The following is an 18160-nucleotide window of genomic DNA, read 5'->3' on the forward strand; positions in this document are numbered from 1 at the left end:
AATATTAATATATAAATTAGTAGATATTACCGGCGATAGTTTTATTCAGTGTATTCTAGTTTGTTCCTGTATCTAAAAATTATTATTACGTTCTTGCTATATAAATGTTACGACAAAAATTTCTTAGATAATGAAATGATAAACTTGTTGATTATTCAATATATTGTTCTGAAGCTATTTTCTTATGAGATGTTAAAGTAATTATGTACTATTTAAATGGGAATAAGCCAAAATTAAAGGTTAAAGAAATCGTTCTCAAAATACAAACATTAGTAAATTAAACAAATTTTGTTTTTTTGTTACTTGGTGAAAAATTCTTCTAATAATTTAATTTTGTCTGACTCATTTATATTGATAATTCAGACATACATTATACATTTTAAAGTATACGACTTTAAAATGATATTGCCAATATTGTTGAGTTGCGTTCCTGGGACGATTTTACTTGTAAGATAGTTCATTCGATTACATGAAATAAACTTTAACTTGAGAATATCATAAGCTCAGTGGAGAAAATATCTCAATGTTTACCAACCCACGAAAAGGAAGAATACAGAGTATTATGTAAACTTGAATTGGAAAAGTCTATTAAAATTGAACAAAACATAAGCAAAGAGGGCCTAAAGGCTATAAAATCTTTAAAAAATGACGACTCCATAATCATCCTACCAGCTGACAAGGGGAATGCAACTGTGATAATGGATAAAATTCAATATGAAAACAAAATTAAAGATCTAATAATAAACGGACCTTATACAAAATTAACAAAGGATCCAACAAAGCCTCTGGAAAACAGAATATATAGAGCTTTGTTCAAGTTTAAAGATTGTTTAACAAGTTATCAGGGAAGATTAAGTACACCTCGTTACAGTAAGACCTCTCATTTTTATGGAGTAAAGTTCATAAAACGAATACACCACTTAGACCCATTTGTAGCACCATGAATTCTCCTTGTAGTGAACTATCAAAATTTTTATTAAATATTATACAACCAGTTGCAAATAAAAATGACACATTTATAAAAAATACACAACATTTTTTAAATAAATTATCCAATATTGAATTTAATTCAAATAATACTTTGGTAAGTTTTCACATAAATAGTTTATTTACGAATGTGCCATTAGATAAGACTTTAAATATAGTCAAGACGAAATTAGAGAGTGATGATACATTGAAAACTAGAACAAGACTAAACATATCAGCTATAATGAAGTTATTAACATCATGTACTGATAATACATATTTTCAACTAAATAATTACAAAATTTTGGCCTAGCAATGGGCTCTAGTTTATCTCCATTATGATGGAGTGGATACCTAAGGTATGGTGGAGATATGTAGATGATGTATTCTCAATATGGCCTTATGGATCAGAGCTGTTGGACGCATTTCTGAATGATATAAACGATAAAGAAGAGACAATAACATTTACCATGGAAAAGGAATATAATAACACACTACCTTTCCTGGATGTTTTAATCTCTAAGAACGATACTGGATATGAGACTCAGGTGTATAGAAAACCAACACACACCAACAGATATTTAAATTTCAAATCAAATCACAATATTAATATTAAAAAGGGAATCATTAAATCCTTATATGGTAGAGCCAAAGTTACTTGTTCTAACGAAAATTCGTTCTTGGAGGAAAAACATTTGTTAACATATGTTTTATTAAAATATGATTATCCTTTATCGTTTATAAATAAGGAACTTTCAACAATCGACCGAATAGAACAGAACAACTTAGAACGAGATCCTACAGCACACACAAGGAATAATACGAGGAAAATAACAATACCATACATAAAGGAATTATCAGAAAAACTTAAAAGGATAGGAAATAAATTCAACATTTCAACAACACTCAAAACAACAAACACATTTATGTTTTTTAAATAACAAACATATAAAATCAGAATTTGGTGTTTATTGAAAGTAAACTAAATGCACGACGAAATACTTGCCATGTCGGGATAGTATTATGAGGTTTTTTTTCCTGGTTTGTATTTTGAGAACGATTTCCGAAGTGGAAATTAAAACGTCAATAAACGTATTTTAACTTTTAATTGTGGCTTATTCCCATTTAAATAGTAATGATTTGATTCAATATATAAATACTAGTGATTAATTTTTTATCTTTATACCTCCCCCCGGGGTCCGCCTGTGGGTGTGTTTATCTTGTCCAATGCGCGGCGCTTTCTTGGTGGAGATGGTGTACCGAACAACTGCTGAAAGCTTCAAAGAAATAGTTACGCCTCCTTTTCTGGTGCCACTGGCAGCCCAGGCCTCTCCCTGGTGTTCCAAGTGGGCTCACGTCTGCTGTTAGTTCTAGAATGTCTTTCAAAGTTGACTTCTGATTGAATTAAACTGTGCGTTTGACATTTGTCTTAGTATTGTTAGGTCTTGCAGTTGTCTTCTATGGACTGAAATTTCCTGGGTTAATATGTCGGGTTCACATTCTTTGGAAAGCTTGAATTTTACGATCGTTCGAGTCAGTTCTCCGCGATATCTAGAGAAATCTGTTAGTCTTGATCACAATTATTTGACGGTTCCTTTGGAATCTAAGCCGCCCCTTTCGGAATCGTGCTGTAATTCATCTTTGCACATGCGATATATCCACGACTTACGACCCTGATATACGAACGCTGATGTTAGCTCTGCGTTAGCGTCGGTCCAACTGGAGAATTGCCGTTCATATAATTTAATACACCATGGTAGTGCCATTATCCGATTGGACCGACGCTAACGCGGCGTTGCTAAGGCGACGACATTAGGGCTTGTATAACAGGGTCCTTAACTGTCGTCGTACCACTTACTGAGTCTGCCTTTGTCGTTGCTGGATGAAGCGGCATTTTACTTTTGCTCGTGCATCACTTTGACGTGACTGGTAGCTCTAATAGACATCAAACTCAATAAATAAAAATATATTCAAATATAATAACAAACAAAATAAAATTGACTTCTAAACAATACGTAAAACAAAAAGACGAATTCTCTTAAGTAAACCAAATGGACTTCTGACCTCGACGATGTTGTCTGTGAAACAACATAAATGTTGGCGGTGTTCGGTTGGATAGAGTGAAGGAAGGTCTTTAGTCAATATCTAAAGATTGGGAAGCGGCCTATCAATACTCGACCGCAGTAACGGGAAGAACGGAGTAGAAGTTCTTGCCAGATTAATACTCCAGATCGAGCTTAGTTCTCATTGCTCTGCACAGAATTTTATACTTTCTACCGATGTTCCATTTAACAAGAATGGGTATGATGGAGATGGACCTTAGTACACCAATATGGTAAACTATAAAATATACCTTGATACACCAATAAAACTTATATTTGGAACGAAGAAAGAGATTTGATAGAAATGAGCAATGCAGACAATAAAAAGGAAACGGAGTATGGAGATCCAGGTACAACCATGAACTCTACAAACTGTTCAAAGTAAGTCATCCGTCAGTTTTGAAAAAACATAACCGCCAAACAACTTTTGGTGTTATTTTTTATTATTTGATACTTCATTAAAATCAATTTTTGTGACTTAAATCCATAGAATCATAATTTTTAATAAAAATAATATACAAAAAATACATATACAGCAGAGAAAGGCGGAAAGATCTGTGAGATATAGACATAATACAAGATGGACTAACTGCTGCAATACAGTCGTGTTCTCACAGTGCGAAAGAGAAAACTGGAGCAAAGCAGTCCCTGCATCTCTGTCTATTGGGTCGGGTTTACCACGTGACCTTCTCATTGGTAATTTAGGTCACGTGGTCGATAAACAACATTTAGTTGAAAGTATAAATGAGATATATAATAACTACGGCATAAGAATCAACGTCAAAAAAACCAAATATATGACCTTCAGTAAGAATTCAATACATGACACTAGTATCGCAATAAACGGTACCCAACTCGAAAAAGTAAACGAATACAAATACTTGAGAACCCTCATCAATGAAACAGGTGACCAAAATCACGAGATAAAAAGACGTATTGAAATTGCCAGGTCTACCTTTATAAAAATGAAAAAATTATTTTGTAATCGTGATATTAGTATTCAGCTACGAACTAGAATGTTAAAATGCTATGTATTTAGTACTTTGCTTTACGGTGTTGCGGAATGGACTTTTAAATAGAGGAATGTTAAAAATCTTGAAAGCTTTGAGATGTGGTGCTACCGCCGTATACTAAAAATAAGTTGGATGGATAAAATTACAAATGAAGAGGTAATACGCAGAATAAATAACGATCCAGAAGTTATACTGAATATAAAAAAGAGAAAACTTGAATACTTAGGCCACCTGATGAGAGGACAAAAGTACACATTCCTACAAAATATAATGCAAGGAAAAATCCAAGGACGCAGAAATCCAGGGCGTAGAAGAATGTCCTGGATGAGAAATTTAAGAGAGTGGTTTGGCTGTACCACTAACGAATTATTCAAAACAGCAGTAAATAAAATTAGAATCACCCTAATGATATCCAATCTCCGATAGGAGAGGCACTCAAAGAAGAAGAAGGTCGATAAACCTGGTAAATTAGAAAGAGATGCAGAGATTGCTTTGCGTCAGTTTTCTACGTGGCACTGGGGGAACGGGCTGGTATTGCAAAGATCAGTCTATCTTGTATTATATGTGTTAAGGTTATTTTGCATCTACAATATACTTGAAACAACGGACATGTTGGTAGAATGACGGATGAGCGGTGGATAGGAATGATAGTGGAATGGCGTACGAGATACGAAGCGTACACAAATAGAGGCAGCTGTGAACAATTTAGGTTTTTTGGTAGATAGGGAATTTTCCTGAAGACTGGAGTGTTATTAATTTTGAAAACTACAATAAACATCTTTTGTATACATTTTATACTAATTAAAATTCAAATTATTGCAATGAACATTTTTTTTCTAGATTTTCAAAAATTGGAAAGGGAGGCAAGGATATGTAGGAAACTTCAGCATCCAAATATAGGTAAGTCAATCAAAATTCTCGAATAACTTGCATAATCACACGCATACTAAACGTTACCTCTATCTCATCAATCATCAGCTTTTTTGATAGCTATACATCATTCTGTTTTGACACACACTACTATAATAATGAATGTCATAGTCCGAGCAAATTTTAATGTATTTTTTTGTCTTTAATTGTAAATATAGTTACCAATCCCGAGGTTCTCAAGCATTTAGGTAATCGTTCTTTTTTTATTATTTGATTGTTTTTTCATTATTCACGTTAGATATACATGCCTTGCATGATGTTAGAGGTTCACAATTTTTTCTAAGCTTCTTTATAGTTAATATGTAATGAGTAATGACAATATTAAGGTATACTCCAGCAAATTGTTAAACATTATATTGAGAATATTTATATATTCTCGTAATTATCTACGCTCATAGGTATTTAGCTTTAAATTGTATATAGATAATGTTCCACAGATATTGTTTTGACTGATGGACCAGAGTTTACAACCTTTGAAAATGGTAAAAAGTGTAAAAAAATAGTAACTGCATATAATCCATTTGAAAAGGAAGAAAATACAACAAAAGTTAAAGAAAACATAATTTACAGGTTCACTGAGAATCTAATCTGGAAAGTGGAAGGGAGTGAGCTCTTAAAGGTACAAAAGATTGATCACGATTTTCGTTAAAACTACAAGGCGCATGGAAAAAAGTTAACTAGCAAAGTTGTAGGTATTAACAAGATCTACATCTTTTGTATTAAAATCTTTTTACACCACCTTATAATTTATGCGTAAAATTCAAATAACCAAGGTGGTATTTTTTTATTTTTATCTTCCACAAATTTTTTGTTTAATTTGGTGAAAATCTACCTTTTTATGTCCCAAATACACTGCTATTTTTTTATTTAAAATATTAATTTTTTTCTCCTTACTTTGATTTAAAAGCGAAAAAGCATCTTAATTTGAAATTCGAAAATTCTGTTACACTTCTTAAAAATAACATTATTGAACACCAATTTACGGTAGACACAATAATACAAACTAAATTATCCAGCTCTTTTTTTTTTTTTTTTTTTTTTTTTTTTTTTTTTTTTTTTTTTTTTTTTTTTTTTGTGGCTTTAGCACTTAGCTATTTAGCCAATTACATATTGAGATATAATAAAAGAAAAATTACTAATATCAATATTCTGATATAATTAATACTAAAGAAAAAAAAAAGTGTATGCATATACACCTAAGTGCATACATAAGTGTACATTATACAGTGTATACATACATAAGTGTATAATCTATACTATTAATTGCTAGTGCAAAAAGTGTATCTATTCGAGTCAAAAAACCTCATAAAATCCCTATAACTGAATCAAACAAAAAGAGAAAATTATATCAAGAAAAAACAAATATAAGGAACAACAGGGATACTCACTTCTTGTCCAGGGACCCATCAGGACATTTGTTTAAGACATTACTAGCAATAGGTCACGGAAAGAAAGGTAAATAAACAATTGGGTTAGAACAAAGGTTAACGAGCTTAGCTGAGATTGACTACAGACACACATTTGCACTATGTATAAATTTAATCAAACAATCATAAACTTTTTTATTATTAGTAGCCAAAAGGTTATTTATTTGATATGGAGGAAATATTTTTAGAGTTTTCAAGTTGTTTAAAAGAGATCCTGAATGCTGAAGATATTTGGAACACTTAAAAAAGATATGGTTAAGATCTCCTTGTTCTTGACAAGTTTCGCATAAGTCTGAATTATATATTTTGATTTGAGCAAGATGAACAGGATAACAAGCGTGGCCAAATCTCAATCTTATTAAAGTTGTTGTATATTTACGAGCGGTATTGAAATTCTTAAACCATCTGGAATTAGGGATGTGTGGTTGTATATGCACGTATTGTGTTGTTGAGTGGTCGCAAAAAGTTTGCCAGGCGGTATTCCAACGATCTGTTTGATTTCTTTTAGAGATGAGAAAAGCATCAGGAACACAAATTCTCTCATCTGGTAAAATTTCAGCTGTCGAGGTTATTGCAGCTTTTGCAATGTAATCAACATGTTCATTATGTTTTATACCAACATGAGCCTTTACCCAAATAAAATTCGTAGTTTTATTTTTATTTTTAAGGTTAACAAGTATGTTCTTAATTTGGTAAATAAAAGGATTAGAATTATAATTGGGTAACTTTGTATTTTTGAGAGATAATAAGACTGATAATGAATCGGATATTATTAAAACTGCATTATTGTTTAAACTGTCGAAATATTTCAAGGCTTCAAGAATTGCAAGAGCTTCAGCACTAAAAATTGAGCAATTGAGAGGTAGTTTGAACATTTTTTCTATTGACTTGGATGGAATGTAGAAAGCACATCCGGTCCCTTCCGATGTTTTGGATGCATCTGTATAGATTACAGTTGCCATGGGCCATTTTTTTATGTAAGAATTTAAGATGCATGAATCTAATGATGGAATACTATAATATGTTGGTATGTGTATATCAGCTTCATTAAAAAATACGAAATAGTCGTTAATCTCAAGGTTGCTAATACTGTTGGTATACTTATTGTTACACATGGCTCTAAAGGCCGTGCAAAGGGTTGGTGAATTTTTATGAATCCAGTAACTGTTTGTTAGATCCTCGGTATTTAGCGAGCTTATGCCAGAATATAAAGAATTGTTGATATATGAAATTTTCACTACAAATTTTTCACTTAGATAATCCCGTCTAAAATTTAAAGGAGGTTCTAAAGCTTCAACATGCAATGGAGCTATTGGAGTAGACTTCATTGCTCCCATACAAGTACGTAGAACAGTCCGTTGAAATACATCAATTTTATTTAAAATTTGTTTACTTGCTGATCCATAAAGTATACATCCATAGTCCAGAATGGATCTGATATAAGATTTGTAAAAAAGCAAAGCTGTTTCTACGTCAGCACCCCACCAAGTTTTAGAAATTGATTTTAAAAAATTGAGACCTTTATTGCTTTTGCCAAGCATATACTCGATGTGTACTTTCCATGTTAACTTTTGATCTAGAAACATACCTAGATATTTTATTGACTTACAGAAATTTAAACTTTGGCCATTTAATAAAATAGTATTTATGTTTGGAATATTATGTCGTGAAAAAATGCACACGTTTGATTTATTAGTGGATAAATTAAAACCATTTTTACAAAACCAGTTTGAGAAATGTTCATGTAATTTTCTTAAAATTGTAAGGGAAGTTTCATATTTACTCCTTTCTGTATAGACTAGGAAGTCATCAGCATATTGGATTGTTTTGTAAGTGATACTTGGTATATTAAGACTATGAAAATCGGCAGTATACAGATTAAAAAGAAAAGGGCTTAAGACTGATCCCTGAGGTAATCCCCAACTATTATAACGTGGTCCAAGAAATTCATTTTTATAGTTTCTAACGTATAAGCGTCTATTAGTGTAGAAATTAATTATGGTTTGTGCCAGATTTGTGGGTATTTGAAATTGATTGATCATTTTGTCTTTTAATCGAGGTAAACACACACTGTCATAAGCACCTTCTATATCTAGAGATAAAGTAGGCAAATAGTTATTTCTAGAAAAGTTACTCTGTATGTCCGTTACAAGTGTAGCTAGTGCATCTAAAGTTCCACATCCTCGTTTGTATCCAAACTGATTATCTGGTAGTAATTTTTTGGTATGGACCCACCATTCTAGTCTATGTTTTAACATCCGTTCCAAAGTTTTAAATACACAAGAAAAGAGAGAAATGGGTCGATAAGATTCTGCTGAATTTGGATCTTTTGCAGGCTTTAGAATCGGAATAACAATGATGTCTTTAAAAAAATCTGCCTCAGAATTGTCTTGAATGATTCGATTTAAAAAGTCTAATAGAAAATGTTTTGCTACTTCTGGGAGGTTAATAAGCATGGAGTATTTGATATGATCGTATCCTGGACAATTATCTTTACGATCATTTATAGCGAAAATTAGTTCATTGTAAGTGAAAGGTTTTAGTAGAAAATGATTTTTTTCAGATGGGGTTGGATCTATGTAGCTGGATTTTTGAGGGTTCGCAGTTGGTGGTGCAACTTTAATAAGAAAGTCATCCATCCATTTTTGATCGAAAGATTTTATTTTTGATATTGGTTTTCTGTAAAATTTTCTAGCTTGATTCCAAAGAGTTGTAGCTGGTGTATTTTTATTCAGGGAAGAGACCCATTCAATCCAATGTTTCTTTGCTATATTTTTTAATGTTTTTTTGGTTCTAGCCGAGATCTCCTGGTATTGAACGTAATTTTCAAAATTAGTGTTTTTTTTGTAATTTATTAAAGCCAATTTTCGTTGTTTGATAATATTGTCACAATCAATATTCCACCAAGGGGGTGGGTGCCGTTTACATTTATAAGGTTTATATTGGGGTATAGCTGCTTCTGCGGCCGTATTTATATTATTAATGAAGAAGGAGTACTGTTCAGTTAGATTATCCGAGTGACTTTTGTTCGTATCGTGCAAAATCTGAATCGTCGAGGTATATAATGCCCAATTGGCTTTTTTAATATTCCATTTATTTTTAGGAGATATTTCATTTTCATTAATTGCAAAAATTAATTCTATAGAAATAACATAGTGATTTGATCCTAGAGTATCAGAGATGACATTCCAAGATGTTTTGTGAACTAGTTCAGGTGAACAGAAGGTTACATCAATAGCTGAATCCCGTTGATCAGGACGTCTTAAAATCGTAGGTTCTCCATTGTTTAAAACAGTTAAATTTAAATCATCTGCGACATTTATTAGTTGTGATCCTGTGGTATCATTATTATGACAGCCCCATATAGAGTGGTGTGCATTAAAATCACCACCTATAATTAAAGGCCCATCAAACTGTTCAAAAATTTTTACCCAATCTTCATATATTGTTTGTATTTTTGGAGGTTTATAAATAGATACAAAATTTAAAGATAAAGTTCCATATTTAACTTGTACAGCACACACTAAAATATTTTCATTGTAATTTATATTGATCTTATGTTCCACAAATTGAAGAGATTTGTGTACTAAAATTGCCACACCAGCATAGCCATCGTTTCTGTCATTGCGTATTATATTGTAACCACTAAAACTATATTGTTGATTTTTTTTAAACCAAGTTTCGCTTATAAGAGCAATGTCGATATTTTTATCAAAAAGAAATTGTACCAGACTATTTTTGTTAGCTATAGCAGAACGTGCATTCCATTGCATTATATTTAAATTGCGTATTTTAGGATTAAATTTTATTGGTTTTTCAAAGTATCCTCCAATACTTGTTCTATACTACTTGTAATTACGTTAATATCAACAGGTTGTCTGTTGTTACTTGAAATTATTTTATTAATAAAGTCCATGATAAAAATTGATAAATTGCTAGCTATACTGCTTTTTTTGATTTCCAAACTAGAGTAGTTTGGTTTATTTGAATTTATTGTCAAAGGTTGTGAAGGTCCAAAGGTGAATGGAAATAATGGTTTTTGAACAGGTGATTGGATAGTGGGAGAGTTTGATTTTCTCTTTTTTTTGGTTGGAGGTCTATCCCTCGCATGAGTTTGTTGGGAAAAGGAATTATTTTGATTGCCATTGAAATTTGTAGAGATTTGATTACGATTTGGATGAGATAACGATATACGATCGTTGTTAGGAAGTTCTGGAAAATGTTTGTCATAATTTGTTAGCGGTGAAAAGGAATTGTGACTTACTAAACTGGATAAGGAATTTTCAGATATTTCTTTGGCTTCCTTAAATGAGGTTTTTTGCTCTATCATTATATTTTTAATTTTTTTTTGATTGTCATAAGAGGGACACTTTTTTGAGATAGATACGTGATCTCTGCTTTTACAGTGTATACAAAAAATCAAATTTTTATCACAATTGTGTTTATCATCTTTAATCTCACCGCAATTTATACATCTTTCTTGAGTACTGTTACATTGTTTAGATACATGCCCATATCTCAAACATTTGTAACACTGGGTTATTCTACCTACAAATTGTTCAACCGAGAAAAAAACTCGATTAAAAGCTACGCGATTTGGTAAAATATTCCCCTCAAAAGTAACGACAATAGATTTTTTAGGTACAAATTCGACTGTTTTGTCTTCTTTTTGGACTTTTCTATTTAACCTATATATGTTAGTAACGCGTGAGTCTGATTCGATATTTTCCATGAGATAGTTGATATCATAACGAGTATCAACGTCTCTTATTAACCCTTTAATTTCTAATAAATGGTTCGGTATAAATGCTCTTAAATTTTCTGATTTCAGTAGTGGATGTTTTACTAAATTATTTGCCTCTAGAAGTGATTTTAATAACACTTTAATCCGGTTTCGGCCTATACTTTTAATTTCAAGAATGCTTTTAAGATTAAATTTTTTAAAAAGAATATGACCAACAGTCATTGGATGCAATCTACCTAAATTGTTATTGTCGGTACTTTCTATATATACCCAAATATTTTGCACGTTGTACTTATCTGAGAGGAGATTGAATGTTTTCGGTTCCAACTGCTTCGCTGTTTTCTGGACATCACTATCCTCACTAGATTTATTATTAATATTATTAACACTTAACTCACTGTTATTCATGTCAGTATCTGTCGTCATAAAAGACGTCCCTTTATTTTTGTCCCCCATCGGGGACCGATATTATTTCGTATTAATTATCAGTTTACACTTTTTAATTATTGTCTATACGTAAAAAGTTAAATCCAAACACCAAGTAATTAGGAACCGGCTCGGCCTTTAACGAAATTAACGACTGACTCGGTCAAAGGAACGATCGATACTGATCCAGCTCTTCATCAGTAGTGATTATAAGAATTTTAGAAGCGGTCCAGTTACTTACGAATAAAGGTAAACAAATTTCTTTGGTTTGGATTAAGGTCCGTTATGGAATTAACAAAAATGAAATAGTGGATAAACTAGCAAAGGATGCTACTACAACAGGGGAAACGATAGAAGAACCATTAATGCCAGTCACTGATCTACGACAATGGTTTAAGAAAAAACAAATGGAAGCAACAGGAATACGACATCCCATTGAAAAGTATAAGATTTCATGATATCCAACCAAAAATTCATAAAAAACCGTGGTTTTACGGTATTACAAATCGGCACTTCATTAAGACCTTAAACAGAACAAGGAACAAACATGGTTTATATCCATCCCACAAAAATAAACTAGGGTTGGGCAATTCTCAAAATTCCACTTGCGGAGAGTTGGGTACATTAGAACATGTGATTTTCGATTGTGCAAACTTCCAGATGCTAAACCAAATGTTATACAAAATCCTACAAACAGCAGGAGCTACTCTCCCCACCAATTTAAACGCCATTATGTGTACCGGGTGGTCCAATAAGCCGATCTCTCGGCTATATATCAGAAACTATTCATGTTATAACTTTAGGAGACAAAATTCCTTAGTAAAAGTAACCAAGAGAAATCGCTGGAACTAACTTTCAAGTTTCTGGGTTAACCGCTAGGGAGCGTAACCTATGAAGAAAAATTTTAAATCCAGTTTTTTGTGAAATATGCCCAATTATACAAAGTGTTAAATAAGTAAACTAGAAAGAGGCCTAAATTCCGCACAAAGTTGTTCAAGTACTTTTTTTTTTATTTTTTCAAATAAAGGGCGAGGGAGAGTGGGATACCTATAACTTTGGTTTGGATCAACTGATTTTAACGAAATTAGTGCCATTAGAAAGAGTGTGGATAATTTAATTTACATCTACTATAAAACAATTTCATTTAATTTTAATTGTTATGGGTAGAGGGTACTTTTGAATAGAAAAAATTAAAATTTGTTTTTCTTCAAAATGTTTAATGGAAACACCTATTTATTGTAAATTATAATGGGACTGGATTAAATTCGTAACAAAATGGCGCAAACGGCATGTTGATAGCTTTTGTCGAACTCGAGATATGAATAAAAACGCATAAACATAAGTAAGTATAGTATTGACTCACTCTTTATTATAACTTAAAATTAAATATGTGAAAGATCAAACAAATATCTCGATCATTAAAACTTAATATTCAGTTAAATGTTTAAATTGTTTTCCATCGTTGTCCACACAAAGATGTAATCTTTCGCGCGTAGACATAACAGCTGCTTCAATCTCAGCTGTTGATATACCATTTATTGCGTTTATAATGCGCTGTTTCATGTCGTCTCGCGTGGTTGGTCGAGTTTGGTACACTAAGGCCTTCAATCCTCCCCACAGATAAAAGTCCAGACATGTTAAGTCTGGAGATATAGCTGGCCATGAAAATATACTTCCCCTTCCAATCCATTCATTTGAATAACTTGCATACAAATAATCTCGAACTCGTCTGGAAAAGTGCGCAGGATACCCGTCATGTTGTAATATCATATCTCTTCTTGTTTGTAAGAAAATATCTTCTAATAAAACAGGCAACTGATTTTCCAGAAAATCCAAATATGTTTCGCCATTTTAAGTTCTATCAAAGAAATATGGACCTACGATCTTTCCATCAACTATACCACACCAAACATTAAGATTCCATCTACCTTGAACCTGCACCTCATGTATCTAGTGCGGATTTTCTTCAGCCCAATAATTCATATTATGCAGATTAACACCACCCGCACTATTAAACGTAGCCTCGTATGTCCACAAAATCTTTGACATGATATGCGGTTGTTCTTCTAGCAGACCTAACATCCAATTGCAGTAATCCAGCCTTGCATCAAAATCTCTCTCATGTAAAGCTTGCTGGAGAACTACATGATAAGGATGTAGTCTAAAAAACAGAACAACAAATATTGGTAAAAAAGAAACCACTATATTTACTAAAACTCAAAAAATCTTGAAAAATTCACAATTGTTTTACAAGATAAATCGTACATAAGTATTTTCAAGAAATGGATAAACGGATAAAAGCGCCGTGTTGCCGTTTTTATCGGAATATTAAAATAATAGTTGAATCTAAAGTTTAAAGTGAATTCCAAATTTCTGACCTAAAAGTTCACTTTATAATATGAAACACCAACCTGTGACGTTTTAAAATCCTTAGAACAGTAGTTTTGGGTATGTTTAATTCTATAGAGATTTACCGACTAGTTATATGTGGATTCTGTTGAATTAAAACAAGAACATTGATTGAATTATCTTCGGTCATACCTCTACTACGTCGTTTAAAACAAGGACGATGAAAACTACCAGTTTCTCTTAATCTTCTTGCCTTTCTTTCAAATACTTCTTTGCCATAATGTCTCCTGTCAGGATATCTTTTCAGAATATATACGTGAGGCAATAGCGGCATTTTGGTGACATTCGAAATAAACTCCAATCATATAATACAATTCTGCATTTTATATACTCAACACGAAATATTAGGACTGATAATTAATTAGTAATATTACCAATATTAATATCTATTGAAAAAAGTGCAATTTTCAATTCGAATTATAATATAACACTTCTTAACAATGTTTTGACTGCTGTCAATAAATAAACAATATGAACTCCCCTTCAAATTCATTGTTGTAGCCTACTTAGTTTCGAAAAAACTATTTTTAATCATATGAAATAACAATGGTAAAAATAGGTATCAACATTAAGATTCTTCTGCTATAAAAAAATTTACCTACTGACTTATTTTTTAATTTAATTTATAATACAGGGTAAGTCAATACTATACTTACTTATGTTTATGCGTTTTTATTCATATCTCGAGTTCGACAAAAGCTATTAACATGCGGTTTGCGCCATTTTGTTACGAATTTAATTCAGTTCCATTATAATTTACAATAAATAGTTGTTTCTATTGAACATTTTGAAGAAAAACAAATTTTAATTTTTTCTATTCCAAAGAACCCTCTACATATGAGAATTATAACTAAATGCAATTATTTTATAGTAGATGTAAATTATTTCATCCATACTCTTTCTAATGACACTAATTTCGTTAAAGTCGGTTGATCCAAACCAAAGTTGTAGGTATTTATCCACAAATACTTTCACACTCTCCCCCACCCTTTATTTGAAAAAATAAAAAAAGTACTTGAACAACTTTGTGCAGAATTTAGGCCTCTTTCTAGATTACTTAATATATAATTGGGCATGTTTCCCAAAAAACTGGTTTTCAAAGTTTTCTTCACAGGTTACGCCCCCTAGCGGTTAACCCAGAAACTTGAAAGTTATTTGCAGCCATTTCTCTTGGCCACTTTTACTAAGGAATTTTTTCTCCCAAAGTTATAACATGAATAGTTTCTGATATATAGCCGAGGGATCGGCTTATTGGACCTCTCGGTACATGTAATATAAATTTCTACAAAATTGTTTATAGCCATCTAAAAAATATGAAAATTAATAATTAAAAAAAAAACAAAAAAAAATAAATAAAAAAAAACATTAAAAAAAGAATAAAAATAAAATAATTATATATAATAAAAAAAATAAATAAAAAAAATATATAAAACAAATATGTCTATGAAAAACAAAACACAAAGAGGACCTAAACCTCCGAGGTGTTGAATCGGGTTTAGGTCTTAGTGCTGTGAAAATATATTTACATATAGTTAGTATTAAGTAGTATTTAGTTTAAGCATTTAGTATTAGTTATTATTAGTATTTATTAAAATATAATTCTTTTTAGCTAAAGCTAGGAGATTGTATCTATGTAAATGATAATTTTAATAAAATTTTGAGCTGGCCAATTCACCAAGGTCATTAATCTAAACACACACACACGAACACTAATTTATTTACTATACTTAATACAAATGACAACTATAATCTTCAAAACTCAAAATACTACTGTTCTAAACTGTCAAAAGCATATGGTTTTATATTCATGGCTATATTTTCTGACGTTGAAAACTTCACTAGACATTTCATGAATTTTGATGTCATCTTGAATGTTCTCGAACTACTTTTTCTTTTTCGTCAAGGGACTATTTCTAGGTGGGATAAATCGGAAATTTCGTAACACTGCTCCCTCCTTTATAGTTATTCACCTCGAATAACTGGACTATCAAGGATCGATTAAAGCCAACAGGGTGGATCAGTTCTATGGAGGTAGTCTCTCGATATGAACTACCTTGAGTTTACTTCTAGCTAAAAACTGGATGCGGTAGATTAGATCATTTATTTTCTGCAGGACGGTGTACGGGTCTTTTCAGTTTCGTCGAAGTTTTGAGAGTTGTACCAGTAGTTGTCACTTTAAAGGTTTAAACTTTTACGAGCAAATTCGTAAACTTTTTCCAACTTTTCTTTTAAATTTTCGAAATACGTCAGGGATGAAAGTTCTTCTTGGCAGGGAGGCAATCTTCGGAAAATAAGATCTTAAAGAAACTTTATTTCTCTTCCGGTGGTTATCATTGATGAATAATAACCAGTTGATTCGTGTTCCGAACTTCTAATTCCGAATTCAAAATTTCGTCCTTGATCAAAATGTAACTCTTAAGAAACTCCATATCTTGAATGTTTCTGCTACTGTAGTCGTTACTTGATTAGGAAGGGGTACAATTTCGGTCATTTTGAAATTTCTCTGTCTTCTCTACGGTCTTTTTCCCTCTCTTTGTCATCAAAAGTGGACCGAAAATATCCACTGCGGCTCTCCTGAAGGTTATTGTGCCATTTTACCACGATTTCTTGTTCTAGGTCTTATTCTACCATTACATAAATCGTATTTCTTACACCAATTTTCTACGTTTCGGCGGCAATTGATCCAGTTAAATCTGTCTCGAACTCTGGCCAGTGTTCTTTTGACACTAAAATGTTAATAGGCTGCTACGAAGTTCATGTAACACACTTTTAATGTGTAATTTTGGCAGTACGCCTTTATTTGGTTATTTCCTGCCAAGTAGGTCTTACTTCATTATTAAGATATTCTCGTATAACTCTCAAGCCAATATTTTTCTTTTTTCTCTTTTTAAGGTTTTCCAAGGAAGCCTAATTGTTATCTTCTTCCTGTTTAACTGTGGTCTTCCGGAGACTTACGTCTTCGGCTACATTCTCTTTTTCTTCAAGGTAACATTGATTCTGTAAAATAACAACTGTTTTCTAAACTGTTTTATTTCAACTTCAGATTCAAAAGTATAGTTTTCAATTCTGTGGTCACTTGTGAAAAATTTATTTCTTGAAGACAAATATGCACTAATATTTCTAGTAGGACCATGTGACCACTGTATTTGGTTTTCTGCCCTTGCCTGGGATCGGCTTCTACAATTCAATCAGTGAAATGTAAAAGGATAAAATTCCAAAAATTTTCCTTTTGGAAAATTAAAATAAACGTTTTATCTCTTTAACTATTTTTAACAGGATACAACTGTTAATTACTTTTTTGTATTATGGGGTAATCAGAAGATATTTATGTAACAATTAGGTTTTTATATGTACATATTTATTGAGTAATTACTATTTTACTTATTGGAATGTTATCCTTTTAGAAGTCAAGTAAAAATTCAACGGTATTTTGTTACTACAACCTTATTTATTGACATTTAAATGCTGTTATACAGTTTATTCATCGTCATTTAAATCACCAATAAGAGTTTCATCATTCCCCTCCATTGGAATCGATTGGTCCCAACTTATGATTTGGTCGTAGAAATGTTTATATTCCTCTAGTATGTAATGCATAATCTTTCTGACATCAACGAGTTTGTTAGCTTTCACTGGCAACATTGAGTGATAGACTTGATCTATGGGAAGCTCTTCCTCCTTTATACAACTTGAAAGTTCCTACCACAAAAGATCAATAAATGCACGAGCGTCGACATATCCATATTTCTCACTGGTATACTGGAAGTGCTTGAATTTACTGATGTTAAAATCTTGTGTCTTGTCTTGGCTTTTTGTAGTTTTCTTAAATATTGAAGGCCACCATTGTTTGAAATCAAGAAAATTTGCATGTTCCAATGGTACTACTAGAAATTTAGAACGTTTACTTAAGCTTCTTGAATGATGTTATTGTATTGTTCTGGTGTAAAAATACGGTCATGTTTACGAATAGCACGTTTTGTTGTAGCAAAGTCGCGATCACTGGGTAAGAAATTGTGACCGCGAACTGGGAAATATGGTGAATTGTGGTAAATCTTCCTGTCATTGTTAGTGCCAAGAACATTGTTATAATGGTGTGTGTGTGGAAGGATAATGGCACGGAATCAAGTCCATTTGCCACAGAAA

General features: G+C 32.0%; 1 protein-coding gene across 5 annotated transcripts in view; it reads left to right on the forward strand.

The window, feature by feature from the left end:
• CaMKII (Calcium/calmodulin-dependent protein kinase II) overlaps window positions 1-18160 on the forward strand; it is a 699413-nt gene that overhangs the window by 212293 nt on the left and 468960 nt on the right. For all 5 annotated transcript variants that reach the window (XM_072537374.1, XM_072537369.1, XM_072537372.1 and 2 more), the window contains exon 3: window positions 4922-4981. In XM_072537374.1, coding sequence (XP_072393475.1) covers window positions 4922-4981 — 60 coding nt within the window. The remainder of the gene's footprint in view (window positions 1-4921; window positions 4982-18160) is intronic.

The sequence above is a fragment of the Diabrotica undecimpunctata genome, chromosome 7 (assembly GCF_040954645.1).
Source record: "Diabrotica undecimpunctata isolate CICGRU chromosome 7, icDiaUnde3, whole genome shotgun sequence".
Lineage (NCBI taxonomy): Eukaryota > Metazoa > Arthropoda > Insecta > Coleoptera > Chrysomelidae > Diabrotica > Diabrotica undecimpunctata.